Source organism: Notolabrus celidotus, chromosome 7 (assembly GCF_009762535.1).
Source record: "Notolabrus celidotus isolate fNotCel1 chromosome 7, fNotCel1.pri, whole genome shotgun sequence".
NCBI classification, from domain to species: domain Eukaryota; kingdom Metazoa; phylum Chordata; class Actinopteri; order Labriformes; family Labridae; genus Notolabrus; species Notolabrus celidotus.
This window is the reverse complement of record NC_048278.1, coordinates 8,090,846-8,108,367: the sequence shown is the minus strand read 5'-3', so window position 1 is coordinate 8,108,367 and position 17,522 is coordinate 8,090,846. Positions and strand designations below refer to the sequence as shown.

The window sequence follows — 17,522 nt, the reverse complement described above, 5'->3', positions numbered from 1 at the left end:
CAGGAGAGGTGTAGAGTGTGTGAGCGGGAGAGAGGAGAGACAAGAGGAGAAGTTCTTCATTCATTCAAACATTGATTGTTGTTTTGTTGGTTGGCGTGATCACGGCCGACAGTGACCGGTTATTAAAACTCAACGTGTTCACGAATCGGCTCGTCATCCCTACAGCATCCGGACGGACGCTACAATACATCTACATTTCTGTAGGACTTACTAAATGTCATTAATTGTTTTGCTTGTCAGAGCCTCCCTGGTGAGAGCTTTTTAGACTCTGATCCGGACTACAGTCCTGAGCAAAGCACCTCATCGGGTCAGAGGGGACAGGCCCGAAGTCGAGCAAGAGGGGCAGTCAGTAGAGTCAGGGGAAGCAGAGGCAGGGGACTGGGACTCGGAGTGCACGCAGGGGAAATTTATGTGCAGGAGGTGGGCAGAACAGCAGGACAGGATTTGAATGGTTTAAAATTTTGGGACCCAAAAACGCTGATTAGTTGGTGTTTTCCCAGGTTTACTCCGGCTGTAGATAGCAGCTTTTTTTTCGCTCTTTTTTAAGAACACATTATGTATTGATTACAATCAGGACATTAAGATCATTTTAACCAGTATAACAAAAAGTGTATCTAAATCTGATTACCAACCTTAGCTTTAATATAGACCAGGGCTGCTCCATGTATCAATTTAGCTTTGACACTAGTGTGGAAATCTCACCTTGCAGGCAGAATTTATTATTATCTTTATTTAAACTTGTAAATCATTGAGAGCAAGCCCTCATTTACAATGACGACAAGCACATAAAAGAAACATTTAAATGCATGACAAGAAAATAAAAGATAAAACCTTAAAAGAATTATGATCAATTAAAAACAGACAACAATTAAAAGTAACGTTACAACCATTCAAATAATGTTAAACAAAGTCAGTTAAAACAGGTACAATCAGAGGTTAAAAAATTTAAAACTAATGATTCAAAATGATTAAAAGAAACCAGTGCATTCATTTTTAAAGTGCATTGAAGTGAGTTCCATGCAGATGGTGCAAAAACGCAAAAGGCAGATCTACCCAGTTCAGAATTAACTCTGGGAACCTTTAGAGTGAGCCAATCAGTTGATCTGGTGTGTTTTGCTCCAGAGGACCAAACTAGCATTGAAAATAAGTATGATGGTAACATCCCAACAATCGCTTTATAAATAAACAGGTAAAAATGCAAATCACACCTTTCAGCCAGAGAAAACCATCCCACCTTTTTTATAGTATGTAATGGTGAGTGCTTTAACTATCATCAGTAATAAAACGTAATGCAGCGTGAAAAACGGCATCAAGTGGCCTTAATGTGGAGGCTGAAGCATGCCTATACAAAATTTCACCATAATCGAGGACCGATAAAAAAGTTGCCTCTACCAGGGTTTTCCTGCAGTGGCGAGGAAAACAGGACTTGTTCCTGTAAAAAAAGCCAATCTTTTGTCGAAGTCTACTGGACAACTTTAAATATGAAAGATAAGATAAGATACTCCTTTATTCATCCTGCAGTGGGGAAATTCACAGAGTGACAGCAGCAAACAAGAAGGTGTACAGTACAAGAATTCCAACAAGAATATATATATATATTAGAAAACAATTTCCATCATAGACTACAGCTTGGCCATAATTCTTCTGTAATGTCAAGTAAATAAAAATGAAAAATCATGCACCTTTATTCCTGCTTAATACAAAAGGCAAACTAGAAAGATATAATTTTATGCTCAGGAAAAACATGCATGCAACGCGACCACTGTCCTAGAAAATGTCACTGGACAGCTAGACATTCATACATGGTAGGGTTGTGTGGATCACAAAAAGCCCCAGGGAGCGAACTGTAAGGCTTACATCTGAGTGGTTGTTGATTCTGCATGTTACTTTTACACTTTCTTTGTGTTTCAGGAGTCCATCCGCTGAAACATGGAAAACAAGAAGAGAATCAGAACGGAAATTCCCAGCAGCCACCACGATCAGGTAGCATTCCTGCTATGCTGCCGAAGCCCCCGCTAACACCACTGGTCAAACTGGTGGGCAAAATCTACTCCCTCAAGTGCAGGTCAGTCTATGAATATGAAAATATGAAGAATCAAGTCTTCAGTGTATTCATTGAGTATTCAAGTACACAACAGAAAAATAGACTGATGGGGTTTAGAAAAGGAAAGATGAAATAAAGTAGTTTGAATTAATATTCCACTCATGATTCACTTTCAAAAAAACATGATAAAATTGGTTGTAATGTTAAACAATTAAGCCCTGATTTACAAAAGGATTGCACAGCCTTCGCAGCTTCTAAACCTGTGTCACAATTACCTTTGTTGAGAGTGGATGGTGTGCTCGGGTATATATAAGTTAAACAGTCACTAAGGGCGCCCTGAAACAGATAATGAACGTACTTTGGTTTCTTAACAGTCTGTGTGTGATGAGCTGAGATTGAAAAGTGTTTGATGTGAGATTTTCAACACAAAATACTGAACATAAAAGCAAAATCATAAATTAAATACAACAGAGGGTGGATTATGTTATATCTGATTGTTTTTTTCAGATTCACTGTCTAATGACATAGAGTCATAGAGTCTTCTATCAGAGATAGAATATATATTCATGATCAGTTATTTCTATAGTTTCCCCGTTTGTTCTGGTTTTCATCATGAAGAGAAGTCTGACAGTAAAGTTTGTCTGTTAGTAAAAACACTTGTTATATTTCCCATCAGGTTAATAAAGTTTCATACGAGGCTGATCATTAATGAGCACGGGGTTTGAAAAGAGGTGCATAATTTCTATTTTCACTTAAAGTAATAAATAATTTAATTATGAGGCAGTTTAATAGTAAATCGTTCCGTGATGCATCAGGACAGAATAAACAGAGAGCAGATTCTCTATATGTGCAGGTGTGTGTTAAACAGGTAAAGCACAGAGACAGAGCTCTGTTACTGTTTATATGTATCAGAGTTATTACAGTGAACATGTGTGCAGACACAAACAGCTGTTGAAGCTGTCATCACAAACCGACGACGCTTCACGTGACTCTCCAGAGGAAAGGACGTCTCATTTCTCTTAATACCAATCTCCTCGTTTCCTCTCTCCCCTCGTTTTATTTCCTTGCATCTCTGGTGGGCGGGATAAAGACGCGAGTGAACGACGCGAGGATGGAAGTTAAAAGCTTTGAGACGTACCCACTGCTGGCAGTCCTGCCAACATGGCGGTGTTGTTCTGATTTCGCGTGCTGGGATATGTGACGTCATCTCCCGAAGCTCCATAGATACATGAAACATTTCTCGTTTTTTTTTTCGGTGTAAATTGTACTTTGTGTTTGCGGAGACATCATAATAAGTGCATAGAGTCCATAACCATTTTTTTTTATTTTCAACACCGTGATAGAAATGGGAAGCTGCAGGCGATGATTTATAATTAGGGTGGCCACAATGTACTATTGGTTGTGAGGCAGAGGGCATAACCTGCGGGACTGCGTATTTCACTGGTATCTGTCGTCTAATAACTGTACAGGCTAGTGAAAGTACAGGTTAGCCTGGTCGTGGTGCCTCCCAATTGGAGGTTGGCTAATCCCTGCTAGTTCAGCTGATTGCCTAACGCAGCGTAGTATCTCTGCCCCACAACCCCTTTGTCCATATCCTGCCAATCAAATCCCCCTTTCTCCATTTCTCTCCATTTTTTACCAATTAAAAAAATCCTCCGCCTCAACTCTTGCCTCACACCGCCTCGACCAATCTGATGTCTATTGCTACGCAAGTGCCAACAACAACAGGAAGCTCCGTCAAGGCATCTTTCACGGTAGGTCATTAAAATGGTTTTCATATTTATTGTGATATATGTTTTAGTTTATTGCTTACTTTTATTTCTTTACATTGTTTTCGTCTATCATGTTCCGTATGACTCAAGCTAGAGAAACCCCTTCTGACGGTTTACGCACGGAGTGTTTTCCAATGGCCGGTATAACAGTGTGTGATGCTGATCGATGATGAGACAAACTATTGGTGATATCGGGGAAAAAACTACAACCAGAACACTTTTACAGAACGTGTCGTGTTAAGATCAACTTGAAGTGTTAGTCACGGTTTATACATTTACCGTCGCATTTCTGCCTTCTGGGCTGTGCCGGTCGCTGAAAACTCCCTCAAATCTCCCGAAGTATCCGATTGTGTCATTATAAGACACAATGAAAAGATTTAGATGATTATCGGTGGATAAGGTAGTGGTTAGGGTAAATAGTGCGGCAGTAGCTCAGTCCATAACGGCTAAATACTGACAGTAGATCTGCTAAGTAGAATCAAGTGGCGATAATAGCTTAGTCGATAGGGATTTGGTTTGGGGATCGGAGGGTTGCCGATTCACGTCCCAGTGTTGAAGTAATTTGGCTAGTGGAGCGAGAGTGGTGATTTACTTGTATGTTTGTGCATAACACTGAATGTGAAAAACAAGAATTGCTTGTTGCAACACCAAAAAAAAAAACCTTGTGGAAAAACTGAATTTCCCCCATGGGAATTAATACAGTACAGTTCTTTCTAAATGAATGTTTTTACAGTGAAGCGTCAAACCCCTTTGCACTAAGTAAAAAGGTGCTTCTAAATAATCAAAGTGCAGATTAGGTTTAGTTAATGGCGATGTGTTTATTCCATTATGAATAATAGTTTTTTATAACCCTTAAATTCTTTTGTGGTTTGGATACAGCCAAATACAGTATGAGGAAGCTGGTATATTGTCATAATTTTACTATTGATTTAAATCACAGATGGCATCAAAAAAGCATCAAGCCATGGGTGAGTATGTCACCATGAATGGATGTTCCGGCTTAGTCACCTCAGCCTCTGCCGCCACACAGCCTGCAGTCATCTCAGCCTCTGCCGCCATGCATCCTGCAGTCATCTCAGCCTCTGCCGCCATGCAGCCTGCAGTCATCTCAGCCTCTGCCGCCATGCAGCCTGCAGTCATCTCAGCCTCTGCCGCCATGCAGGCTGGTACTACTCCAGAGGAAGGACAGTTGGTGAGGGGGCTTTAACATTTAGTTGAAAATAAGATCCCACAAAGGTAATGATTCAAAAATAAATGTCTTAATAAAACAAGTGACTGACTGCTGTTGTCTTTTTTTGTAGGCTGTGGATGACCATGACATGCCAGGCATGGATTGTGTGGACCTACTATCAGAGTTTGTGGTCAGTATGATGAACTCTAGAGGTCAGCACAATCATAGATCTCTGGCAGAACCTGCTGCCCTATGACCAACAACGGGTGACATTTGCTGCCAGGCATCAAGACAGGCTGAGAACAGGAAAGCTCGGCTCACCAAAAAGAAAAAGGAAAAAAAGTCTGAGTTCACTCCTGGTGTGGAGAGTCTGAAGCGATGCGTCCTGGGATCTACTGCCTCCCCTGCACTGTAAATAAGGATTTGCTTGAGCAGTGTAAAAATCCAAATGTAAATATTTCTTGATGTTCATATGTACAAAGTGTGTGATAAAAGTGTATTAAAGTTAAAGTGTAAGGAATTTATCGGCACTGAGAGACAACAGACTTAGTAGAAATAGGATATTAATCCCAAGTGTGTTTAAATGAGTGTTTAATCAGCTAAATAGAAAAATAATTTTGTGTTTGTTAACTTATAGTGAGCCTTTTATATCTACAAAGGAGTGGGTCCTCTTCCACAGAGGCCACCAAGTTTCTACAGTAACTCAGAAAAATAAAAACAAGTGTTTTTGTATTTCCTGAGTAGCCAAACAAGCCCAAAATGCACCAGTTGAAACACTGATTTTTATTATTTATTAATAATATATCTTATTCCCAGTTTGTATTTTCTGTTATTTAAAGTTTGTCATTTTTCTACAAAGTGTAAGTGTTTGTTGTGTTTTTTGTTCATTCTTGTTTTCACTGAAAAAATAAAGAGTTAAACACTGTTTTTAAATCCATAAGTTGAAGTCGGTCAGTTCTTTGAGTTCTTTGAGCATGATCTGTAGCAGGGGCTAATACTGTGCTACACTTGGTTCAAAAAAGGGCTGCAATCCATTCTTAGTAAAGCACCCCCCCCCCCCCCCCCCCCCCCCTAATTCTTTGTTTATACTCAGATATTAACTTTATTAACTCTGTGGATTAATAACAGCATTGAGAAATTGTTTTACCTATTTAAAGCTTCAAAGATAACTCTGCTCTTCTTGCTGTTGTTTAGGTTCTGTGAAAAGGTGTTTCATGGTCCTCTGTCTGTGCAAGAGCAGTGGATTGCACACCTGCAGGAGCACATCCTGTCTCTGGGCTACAAAGGCAAAGCGTCTCCCCCCGTGGCACCAGTGGCAGCTCCAGCTCTTGTCCACCCAGTTGCTGTGTAGTCTGCGAGACCCGTCTGTTATTCAGACTGAAAGATGTGTTATCTTTGTGTCGGTGTTATGTGTTATGTTGTCAGACAAGCAAAACTAATCACTAGGTGTTCCCCTTTTGTCCTGAAGAGGGCAAACATGAGCCATGCAAGGAAAGCAGCAGGTTTTTATTCACTCAGGAAAAATCCACCAGCAACAATAGATCACAATACTGGTCACTTGGTGTGTTTCATAATGGTTCATCCGTCATTTTGATGGCCAGTCCTTTACTGCCTTTTTTTTTTTTTAACATTTAAAGGGAGACATTTTCTGGGGAAGAATACTGGTCAGTCATTTTGTATTTTGAAATGAGTCTCACTGAGCTGAAGGGTGTAACCTTCAGTGGAGTCTCTGTGTATGAATTGTATAAGTTTGACCATAAACTAGGAAACGTTGAATTTCTTTTCACATGAAATTGTTCTAGAACAATATGTTGTCACCAGAAAGTCAGACACAGTCTCTTGATGACCTAGTTGAATATAAGAAACATCAGAGATACACTCAAGAATTATAAAGGCTGTTTTTCAGTTCATGCTTTTGGCCTTCAGATATATCTGCTGATCACTGTTTTCTGAACAATTTTACATTTTTATTTTTGAACACTTAATTAAATTAAATTCTGTCTTGTGTAAAAATGTGAAATGTTTAAGTGTATGTATTTTTAAACAAATTACAAATAGCCATGCAAATAGATAGACATGAAAAACAACCAATTGTGATACTCAGATTATACAGAAAGTACACATTGAAAAAAAAAAAAATACTCAGCACTTTTCAAAACATGAAATTGTAAAAAGGAAATATTTAAATCTCCACTGGACCTGGATCAGCCCCTTAAAAAAAACGGCCCAGCAGGAGTACAGGACCCTTAAGCAAAATCATAAATTCAATACAACAGAGGGTGGATTATGTTATATCTGATTGTTTTAGTCAGATTCACTGTCTAATGACATAGAGTCATAGAGTCTTCTATCAGAGATAGAATATATATTCATGATCAGTTATTTCTATAGTTTCCCCGTTTGTTCTGGTTTTCATCATGAAGAGAAGTCTGACAGTAAAGTTTGTCTGTTAATAAAAACACTTGTTATATTTCCTGTCAGGTTAATACAGTTTCATATAAGGCCGATCAATAATGAGCACGGGGTTTGAAAAGAGTTGCACGGTTTCTATTTTCCCTTAAAGTAATAAATAATTTAATAATGAGGCATTTTAAAAGTAAATCGTTCCGTTATGCATCAGGACAGAATAAACAGAGAGCAGACTCTCTTCTTCTGCCAGTGTGTGTTAAACAAGTGTGTGTTAAACAGGCAAACACAGAGTCAGAGCTCTGTTACTGTTTATATGTATCAGAGTTATTACAGTGAACATGTGTGCAGACACTAACAGCTGTTAAAGCCGTGATCACAAACCGACGTCGCTTCACGTGACGCCCCGGAAGATAGGACGTCTCATTTCTCTCAATAACAATCTCCCCGTTTCCTCTCTCCTCTCATTTGTTGTGCTTTTATTTGTTCATTTAATTCCAAATTTGGTTTCAAAGCACAGTGTAAGTATGTTCTAAAAAGTTGTGTTACACCTCGGACACATCTTATGCACCTCTGACTTTTGCACCGTGCGTAAATAACCGTGTATAACTACCATGTTCAATTCATGTTCATGAATATTCATTGCTGTTTATAGTGTGTACATGCACTTCCCAATACCACATTACCATATAATATCCAGATGTCACCTATATACATATTTTTATTCTGTTTTTATATTGTCTATTTCATGTATGTTTCATGCTGCTAATTCAAAGAGCAGCTAAACTGCCTTTCATTGTTTAAAGACAATGACAATAAAGATGTAGATTCTATATTGTATATTGTGATATCTGTCATGAGCTAATAAGGAATGCTGAACAACACTCAATTAGATTTGATATTTTGTATCATAATAAGTAATTCATGTAATTTATTCATGTTACTGGAATGATTATTCTTCAATAAAGTAGAGCTTACTTGTGTTACAATGCTTTGTCTTCCTTCAGATTTCATGTATTCACATTTGTCATTTTATCAGTAGTTTTATATTTCTGAAGTCAGGGTACCGCAGAATACGCCTCTTATTTATGTATATACCTAAGTTTGCTATTTTTGTAATTTTGTGCTTTGCATTTGTACTGTTGCAATATCCAAAAGGTCCCTGAAATGAAGAGCATATCAATTGGACAGACTTCAGAATCAGAATCAGAAAAACTTTATATATCCCAGGGAGGGAAATTCAGGTAATACAGAACTCTTATAAACAGTATGCAAGAAAGTCAAATTATTTATAGAACAAGGAATGAAATAAGATATAAAATAGAAGAAAATACAGATCAAATAAAATAAAATAGAATGAAATAAAGATCAAATAGAATAAAATAAAGTTAAAATAAAATAAAGATCAAATAGAATAAAATAAAGATCAAATAAAATAATGATTAAATAGGATAAAATAGAATAAAATAAAGATCAAATAGAATACAATAAAGATCAAATATAATAAAGATCAAATAGAATGAAATAATGTTAAAATAAAATGTAGATCAAATAAAATAAAGATCAAATAGAATAAAATAAAATAATGTATATACAGAAGCACAGAATAGTTAGTTAGCTAAGTATAGAAGTGCTGGGAATGAAGGAGATATATACATGGATGTTAAAGTGCCAGAACATTAGTGAACATTAGACAAAATACTTGTAATAAAAAACAGTAACCAGAAGTGCAAACAAAAAAACAAGCAATCAATCAAACAACGTTTACTTTTGTACAGTGGTGATAAATATTTGAGGTATGTACAGAGAGGTATTTATAGACAACACAGTTTAGTCCAGGTGTGTGTGTGTGTGTGTGTGTGTGTGTGTGTGTGTGTGTGTGTGTGTGTGTGTGTGTGTGTGTGTGTGTGTGTGTGTGTGTGTGTGTCTGTGTGTGTCTGTGTGTGTCTGTGTGTGTGTGTGTGTGTGTGTGTGTGTGTATGTGTGGTGACAACCCTGCCACTGCAGGCCACTCTGTGTCTCTGCTGGGTGTTGGCTCATACGCCATCACAGGGTAGTCTGGTGGAGGGAGGACGGCTGGATGGTGTGGGGCTGGAGGCAGCTCTGCAGCTGAAATGGAGGTAGTTTTGGTGATGGTAGACGGCTGTGTGGTTGAATGGAGGTTGAGCAGTCTCTCTTGGCGATGGATGAAGTCTTGCACCGTTTTGGTGTTGATTTTGGGCAGAGGGATGCCCGCCTTAGACAGAACAGGATCCTCCACCAAAATCCGGTGCTGGACCTTTTCATACAACGGAAGGATTCTGCTCATCTCCGGACCACTGTGCGACCCCTGAGGTGAGTTGAGCCACAGAAGCTTGACCAACGTGTACATGAGCCGGTTCACCTGGAGGTTGATGTCTTGCTGAGCCGGTGCGTACCTCGTGGCCATCTTGACCTTTTAAATCACAGCAGCATCAGCAAGATCATCCCTCTTCGTCCTGCAGTAGAGGGTGTTGCCCCAGTGGGTTCTGTACAGCTGGTTGAACTTCTGTGGCTGTTTGTTGAGCTCATCCATGGCGTTCCACAACTGCAGGATGTTGTTCCTCTGCTCCGTGGTCAGTGACAGTTTGTTTTCTTCTGCCAGGCCAATCTCCACCAACGCTGAACAGAAGTCCTCCAACTTCTTGAACCCAGGAAGAGGATTCGGACTGCAGGTATCCTCCTGTTAAATGACCAATGCAGCAAGGTCACATTAGTACACTGACCTGCAACCAATGCATTGCATTTCATTGAAGCAAACAGTTACTTACAAAGGCTGGAGGGTGAACAGTGGAGGTGAGAGTGATGTGGGGCAGAGTGGTGTGAAGATCCATGTCATCAGGTGCCTCCACATCACTCTGGTAGGCTTTGTCGACCTCCGCCTGTGGATCGGGCTGCCCGGGCTGAACCCTGTAGTGCCGTCCTTTGCCACAAAACACGGCATCTGAGCTCCTATTAGAGTTCCACCTCGCGATTCCACGTATCAGGTAAACCTGATAGGGCCTTGCTGCGCAGTGAGGACCTGAGTAGAGAAGAGTAAAGTTTTACTGTCTCCGTGTAGCAATGCGGCTTGTGTGTCATTAGTCAGTGCCAGGTTTATGTTTTACTTTCATTTGAATAAAAAATAATTTCATCTTTGATGCATTTCTCTGATCTGTCAGCACTGAACTGTCTTCTGTCTGAATGAGTGAACCCTGTGTGAACTCTGATGAGACTCATAATGAAATGTACGGAGCCTTTGTTTTAATGTGCACTCATAACTTGGAGGCACAACTTCACAATTTATCCCCAAAAAATAAAGTGTATAAATGAGTATAATGTAAGCAGACCACATTTGTGTACCTGGTATCACAAATGTGGAATCCTTCCAGGCTGTTGCTTCCACGCAGAGACTCGCAGTACGGCACGACCACATTGTTGATGGTTGTGGTACGTGCCACCCTGTACATACTCGTGCCTGGTGGATCCTGCATACATTACAGGTGTTGCTGCTGGCTGGCCCACATCTCATTGATGGCCTCTGTAAATACACATATACACAGTGTGTTACAGTCACTTTTTATGCAACAATTTGTGTCAGTGTATTAACTTTTTTGTTTGAGGTCTTTCATACCAGGTATTTTGAAGAGGCTCACGCCACTCTCGTCCAGCCCGGCTGGACCGTTCAGCTGCTCGATGGCCAGGTGGTTGTGCCGGAATGTTTCCTGATCCCCGAGTGTGATTCTGTGCACGTGGTGCTTGAGCTGCTTCCTGGAAATGAGGAGCCGGACGACATCCTCATCCGACACAGAATTCAGTCTAGCTGGGTCCTTTGCTCTCACAGCCTTGATGAGCAGCTCCAGGTCTGGGTGATTGTAGGCCAGCACTGCACCGGCCAAAGCCAACTTGAACAGACAGCTTCTTCACCACCTGAAAGTTTGCAAAGAGTGATCGATTTTTAACCACAGTGTGAACGTTTCATTATTGAAGCAGTATGTTTTGCACCATACTGTTTTGATATATGTACTTTCTTTGTGGAGTCCATTTTCAGCACAGTGCCGAAAGTGGACGGAATCTGGCTCCTGTAGTCCTACACGTTGCTCGCCTCTGCGAGCAGGAAGGCGTGACGCAGGAGCCGCACGGTTGGAGGCTCTCTCTGAGGAGGTGGAGGCTAGAAAGTGTGGCCAAAAGCAGAGACGATCCCTCCGGGTTTCACTACGGTCGTCAGGAGTGTGGTGTACAGGTCCTTACGCTGGAGATACTCCTCCACGTGATTCTCCTTGACCTGCCACCACACCTTGACCATTGTGTTCCCCTCTGTCCAGTCTCGCATAAGGTGCACACCGTTCCTGTCCACACCACACCTGGACATTCAATAAGTGTTAATTGAATTGAATTTATTTTCTATTTTAATGCACACATTTTGTCAAATGCTCAGTATCTTCATTGAACTCACTTGCTGGTGAAGAGGGCAGGAAACATGGCTTGATGAGCCTCGCTGAGCTGCGATAAAACAGCGGTATCCCACGCAAGCCACCGACCCACTGTGACACCTTCTCCACTTCTGGCCGCCTTTGTACACGGTCCACAGCACAGGACCTCACTCAGGGCTGTATACCAGCTGGATATATCACAGATGTGACGTACCTAAGGTAAATTAAAAGGGCTGATTGAAACGCTGCATATCATCCCTTGTGTCCCCTATAAGTTCTTGCATATTTAAATACATAGTAATTCATATTTAACTGCAAAGTAATAACGTCAGCAGTTGAAGAGTATTTACCTGTGTGTGGTAGCCAGATCTGTAAAGGTGGACGTTGCGTCCACTACCCACACACTCTTCCCCTCTAGGACACTTCAGGGAGTACTTCCACACTCCAACAGGCCACCAGACAAAGACACAGCTCTGAAAGAAGACCTGTGGGTTGGGAAGACCTCCACGGATGTAGCCGGGGGGTTCTGGTGGGTAAAACCACATGCGGTCTGATTTCATCACCAGTCGCCTCTTCATCCGACCAGAAATGTCTTTGAAGACTTGGACGGGTGTGAACAGCCCTCTTTCCGGATCCTCTTTGAGCCAAGAGACGTTGGCCACTGGGATGCCATTGGGATCTTCCTAGTGACGCACCCAACCCTCTTGCTCAACCTACAACACAGTTATCACATAGCATTTTATATAATTATGTATATAGTATTGTTAAAAAATAATAATGTTAATATATATGTAAACCTTTATCTGTCATTAATATTGTTGCATATAATGTGAATACAACTTACAGAGGCTTTGGTCGGAGGTAAGTCAGGACCCTGACTTGTGGTGGGAGACTGCTGTGGCTGGACAGCAGTGGAGACTGCTGCAGCCGGACAGTGGAGAGCGTCTTCTGCAGCCGGACAGTGGACTGCGTCTCTGCGGGTCTAGACTGGCTCTGGAGCAGGTCTACGAATTTTCAAAACACAGTGGTTTGTATTATTATTGTTATTGTTTATTTATCTTGTATATTTGGATGTGTGTAAGCTCTGTCTCTCTTTTACCCTCCACTGTCTGGCTTGCAGCAATCAGCTCGTATTCATCACCAGGCCACAAAGAAGCGTCACATGTGGACATGACTGCCTGAAAACAACAAATTAAATATAACTATCTATATTTTATGAAGTACAAGTTATTAAATTCTACAACTAAACACACATTTAGCTTAATATCAGAACGTTTCACGTATTCTGCTCTGACTGTTTAATGATGAATACATGATCAAGTCAACACTTACTTGCTCCTTGTCCCTGATGAATTTCCTGAACCTCTTCATCTGGAAGCTGGTGATGTGGGTCCCCGGGGTGTTCAGCCACCTTCTCGTGGAGCTGTGGGCCTTCAGCACCACCTCCCTCTGCTCCGGAGTGAATTCCACGGGGTGATTTTTGAGGGCGTGGTACTGGCTGTACAGTCCCCACATCTCCTCAAAGGTGTGAACCCATCTGGCCATAGATACACGGTGATGTTGGCCTCCAGGTGACAGGACACTTGAGGGAAACACTCCACATATTCTGTGAGGTGGTCCTTTACCCACTGGTTCCCCACCTCACCCTTCCTGTGAGGATTTTTTCATCTCCTCTCTGTGTTTGTCCAGCATGCTGTTTATAAACATCAGCTTGGTATTGTCATTAATACCAATGCATTTAAATAAAGAGTAAAAAAACTTTGCCACTTGCCATGATCATTAGCCAGAGTTTTGAGCAAAGAAATATTCAGGTAATATAATCCTGTGTGGAATTTAAAAGAATTTAAAAAAGCACAAAATTATTCTAAATGTAGATGGGGGATGATGCGAGATGGTGCAGAGAAACCCTCTGCGCGCAGGAGTCTCTCTGCGTGAACCAGAGCAGTGAACTGGAGGAGAAGCTCTGCTGAAGGTCCGGGGAAAACCCTCTTCTTCTCCCGGTATAAACGGGCCTGCTTGGTCGAAATCAGAACGGCCTGCTGACGATGTGCAGGGGCGTCTTGGTTGACCAGCCGGATCACTGGGTTCGCCACCTTACTGGCGAGTACTGTCACAACATCATTATCATTGAAAAAAATTCTATTGTTATTTGTTATATCCATGTTTTGCACTCTTTATCTCGTTACACATTGTGTAATGACAATAAAGGCATCCAATTCAATTCAATCGTCTTTTCTCTTGCAGCAAAACTCTAAAAACAAGCTCTTCTCTCACTAAAAGTCCGTTTCGTGCTCATAGGTGATTTTAACCGCAGGGAAACTCTATTGAATATAGCCTGCGAGAAGATGTGCACAGTATTTGTATTATGAATAACAAAACGTTAACAATCTGTTAATAACGGCGTGAATGAATGAATGAATGAATGAATGAATGGATGGATGGATGGACGGCTGTAAGCTAACTTTTAATGTAGATTGCTTTATGTACGCCCTCACCGAACACTTAAAACAACTGCGCAGTAGTAAAACGATTAGCAATGACAAAAGCCATTATCATTTCATAAATCACTGCACTGTATGAATGAGATCAGGCATGTTTACCTGTTACCGGACTGGTCGCGATTGTCCCAAACACTCTAACAGGCTATCGGAAGTAAAAAAAAAAAGTGCTCTTCCGGTAAAAAAAAGAAAGTGCTCATGTAATATAAAACGATTACAACTGTAAATAGTTTGTAGTCTGAGAAAAGAGATAGAAACTGAGAAACGATTCAATCAGACAGTCGTGAACTTCGCTAATTCAAATTTTGTAGTTGTCCGGGGTCACATCACCCCGAAGCAAGCTGATTGGTAGTCTACTTTCGGATGTGACGTCATCTCCCGGAACTCTATAGAAACACGAAGTATTTCTCGGTTTTGACTCATTTCTCGAGTTCTTTTCGATGTATCTCGTACTTTGTGTTTGTGGAGACATCTTAATAAGTGTATAGAGTCCATAAACAAAAAATAATAATATTTTCAACACCGTGATAGAAATAGGTAGCTGCAGGCGGTCATTTATAAAGCAGGCCGTCACATTGTACTATTGTGGTTGTGAGGCAGAGGGCACAACCTGTGTGACTGCGTATTTCACTGGCGGCTGTCGGCTAATGACTGTGCAGGCTAGTGAAAGTACAGGTAAGCCTGGTCGCAGTGCCTCCCGCTTGGAGGTTGGCTAATCCCTGCTAGTTCAGGTGATTGCCTAACGCAGCGTAGTATCTCTGCCCCACAACCCTTTTGTCCATATCCTGCCAATCAAATCCCCCTTTCTCCATTTCTTACCAATTAAAAATATCCTCCGCCTCAACTCCCGCCTCCCACCACCTCGACCAATCAGATGGCTGTGGTGCCGACAACAACGGGAAGCTCCATCAAGGCATCTTTCACGGTAGGTCATTAAAAGGTTTTTCATATTTATTGTGATATATGTTTTAGTTTATTGCTCTGACATGCTGAGTTTCCAGGTTTTTCATTTGTTTACATGGTTTTCGTCTATCGTGTGCCGTATGACTCAAGCTAGAGAAACCCCTTCTGACAGTTTACGCACAGTGTTTTCCAATGGCCGGTATAACAGTGTGTGTTGCTGATCGATGATGACAGAAATTATTTGTGATATCGGGGAAAAACCACAACCAGAACACTTTTACACAAAGTGTCGTATTAAGACCAACTTGAAGTGTTAGTCACGGTTTATACATTTACCGTCGCATTTCTGCCTTCTGGGCTGTGCCGGTCGCGGTAAACTCCCTCAAATCTCCCCAATTAGCCTTGTCAGGTCAGATAAGACACAATGAAAACTTTTAGATTGATTATCGGAGGACAAGGTAGTGGTTAGGGTAAATGGTGCTACCGGCAGTAGTTAGTCCATAACGGCTAAATAGTTGGAGTAGATCAGCCCGGAGTATCTATCAGCGGTAGTAGCTTAGTCGGTAGGGACTCGGACTGGGAATCAGAGCGTCGCCGGTTCGAGTCCCAGTATGAATGAATTTGATATGTGGTTTGATCTGAGTAATCATCCGTAATGTGACATGTCTCCTTGATTATATTTGTGTGCATAATATTGTAACTTGAATGGGAGTATTCGTAACGTCCCCCTACTGTTCATGTGATCTGTTTGAAACTCATTGACGGCGGTAGCCATATTGGAAATGCGGAATTTAACCAGGCGGAGTTTGAGCTTAGCCAACAGCTGTGTTCCCGACCGGAAGTGAAGTCAGTCCTTATTTCTGCAAAAACTCGTAACCTTAATATCTTCTGAAAAAAATTCAACCACCGATCATAAACACACGTTGGTTTCTTAACAGGTTGTGTGTGATGAGCTGGGATTGAAAAGTGTTTGATGTGAGATTTTAAACACAAAATACTGAACATAAAGTAAAATCATAAATTCAATACATGGATGGATTATGTTATATCTGATTGTTTTTTTCAGATTCACTGTCTAATGAAATAGTCATAGAGTCTAATATCAGAGATAGAATATATATTCCCCCGTTTGTTCTGGTTTTCATCATGAAGAGAAGTCTGACAGTAAAGTTTGTCTGTTAGTAAAAACACTTCTTATATTTCCTGTCAGGTTAATAAAGTTTCATATGAGGCTGATCATTAATGCGCATGGGGTTTGAAAAGAGGGGAATGGTTTCTATTTTCCCTTAAAGTAATACATAATTTAATAATGAGGCATTTTAAAAGTAAATCAATCTCTAATGCATCAGGACAGAATAAACAGAGCAGACACTCTTCATGTGCAGGTGTGTGTTAAACAGGTAAACAGAGACAGAGCTCTGTTACTGTTTATATTTATTACTTGGGTATGTACCAAAAACGGTGTGTAGCATGACCAAAAAAGTAAGGAGGAGGGGGAGGAGGAGGCATAATGGCTGCATAGCTGCTCGGCCTCTGCTCGTACTGTGGATGCTGATAAGGGTACAGCTGTTGTGTGTTGTCAAAGTGCCTTGACGCCCTGCAGTCCCGTGCCCAGTGACCCATTCTCCCACAACTTCGGCATTTCCCAATCTTTTGTTGATTAAATGTTTTGCCAGGTCGTCTGTAATGCTGTCTGCTGTCATCTGTCTGTATTTGATCATTATCGTTCTGCATACCAGCCTCTCTTTCGACTGTTTCTTGCAGCATCTGTTTGGTACCCGTGGGGGACCTGGTTGTACAGAAAACTTGATTTCTATTCATGCCCATCATTTGTAACACCATTTGCTTCCATGTTATTGCATTCCATGTGTCATATTTTAGTTTGTAAGCCGTGGCTATGTGTGGGTGCACATTTTGTAGGAAGGTTGAAATGGCGAGAAAGGCATTTTTCTCTCGGTTCACTCCTGCATTTTGGTCCCATTCCTTAGTATAGCGGTCTATGAACTCTGGAAGGGGCTCGTCAGTTTTTTGAACACAGTGAACTATTTTGGAAAAGTCACTTAGATTGCGCGCGCACTCTCTCACACCCTGTTCAGCCTTAGTCTCTAACCATACTTTCATAGGCCTGTCAGTAGGCCACTGACCATCTTCTGTCGATGGGAAAGAAAAAGAACCCTCACATATGTTCCATTCAGTATCGTATATTATGCCTAAAAGCTGCTGGACGTCAGGTATTAGACAGTTGTGATATTGACAGGTGCGTTTTAACCAGATCAAGAAGCTGTCTGGGCAGGTGAT

At 41.1% G+C, this 17,522-nt stretch overlaps 1 protein-coding gene and 1 long non-coding RNA gene across 4 annotated transcripts in view; one reads left to right on the top strand and one right to left on the bottom strand.

Moving 5' to 3' along the window:
- The window catches only part of LOC117815444 (protein Wiz-like), a 29,635-nt gene that overhangs the window by 6,180 nt on the left and 5,933 nt on the right, over positions 1-17,522 (top strand). Inside the window, exons 8-10 of one of the 3 annotated variants that reach the window (XR_004631821.1) lie at positions 1,912-3,798; positions 4,757-5,008; positions 5,118-5,923. Coding sequence is in view for 2 of the 3 variants with exons in the window: in XM_034687171.1 (XP_034543062.1) it covers positions 1,912-2,065; positions 6,182-6,338 (311 nt within the window). In the remaining variant the exon portion in view is untranslated. Of the gene's footprint in view, positions 1-1,911; positions 3,799-4,756; positions 5,009-5,117; positions 5,924-6,181; positions 7,229-17,522 lie in introns of those variants that run through there. The other 2 variants (XM_034687171.1, XM_034687172.1) reach the window with 2 other exon arrangements.
- On the bottom strand, positions 8,945-16,261 carry LOC117815445. The gene is made up of 10 exons (XR_004631822.1): positions 13,156-16,261; positions 12,923-13,001; positions 12,668-12,827; positions 12,174-12,536; positions 11,847-12,037; positions 11,418-11,754; positions 11,025-11,320; positions 10,754-10,931; positions 10,183-10,433; positions 8,945-10,094 (listed from the first exon to the last, which is right to left on the bottom strand). It is a non-coding gene; the product is annotated as an uncharacterized LOC117815445 (long non-coding RNA).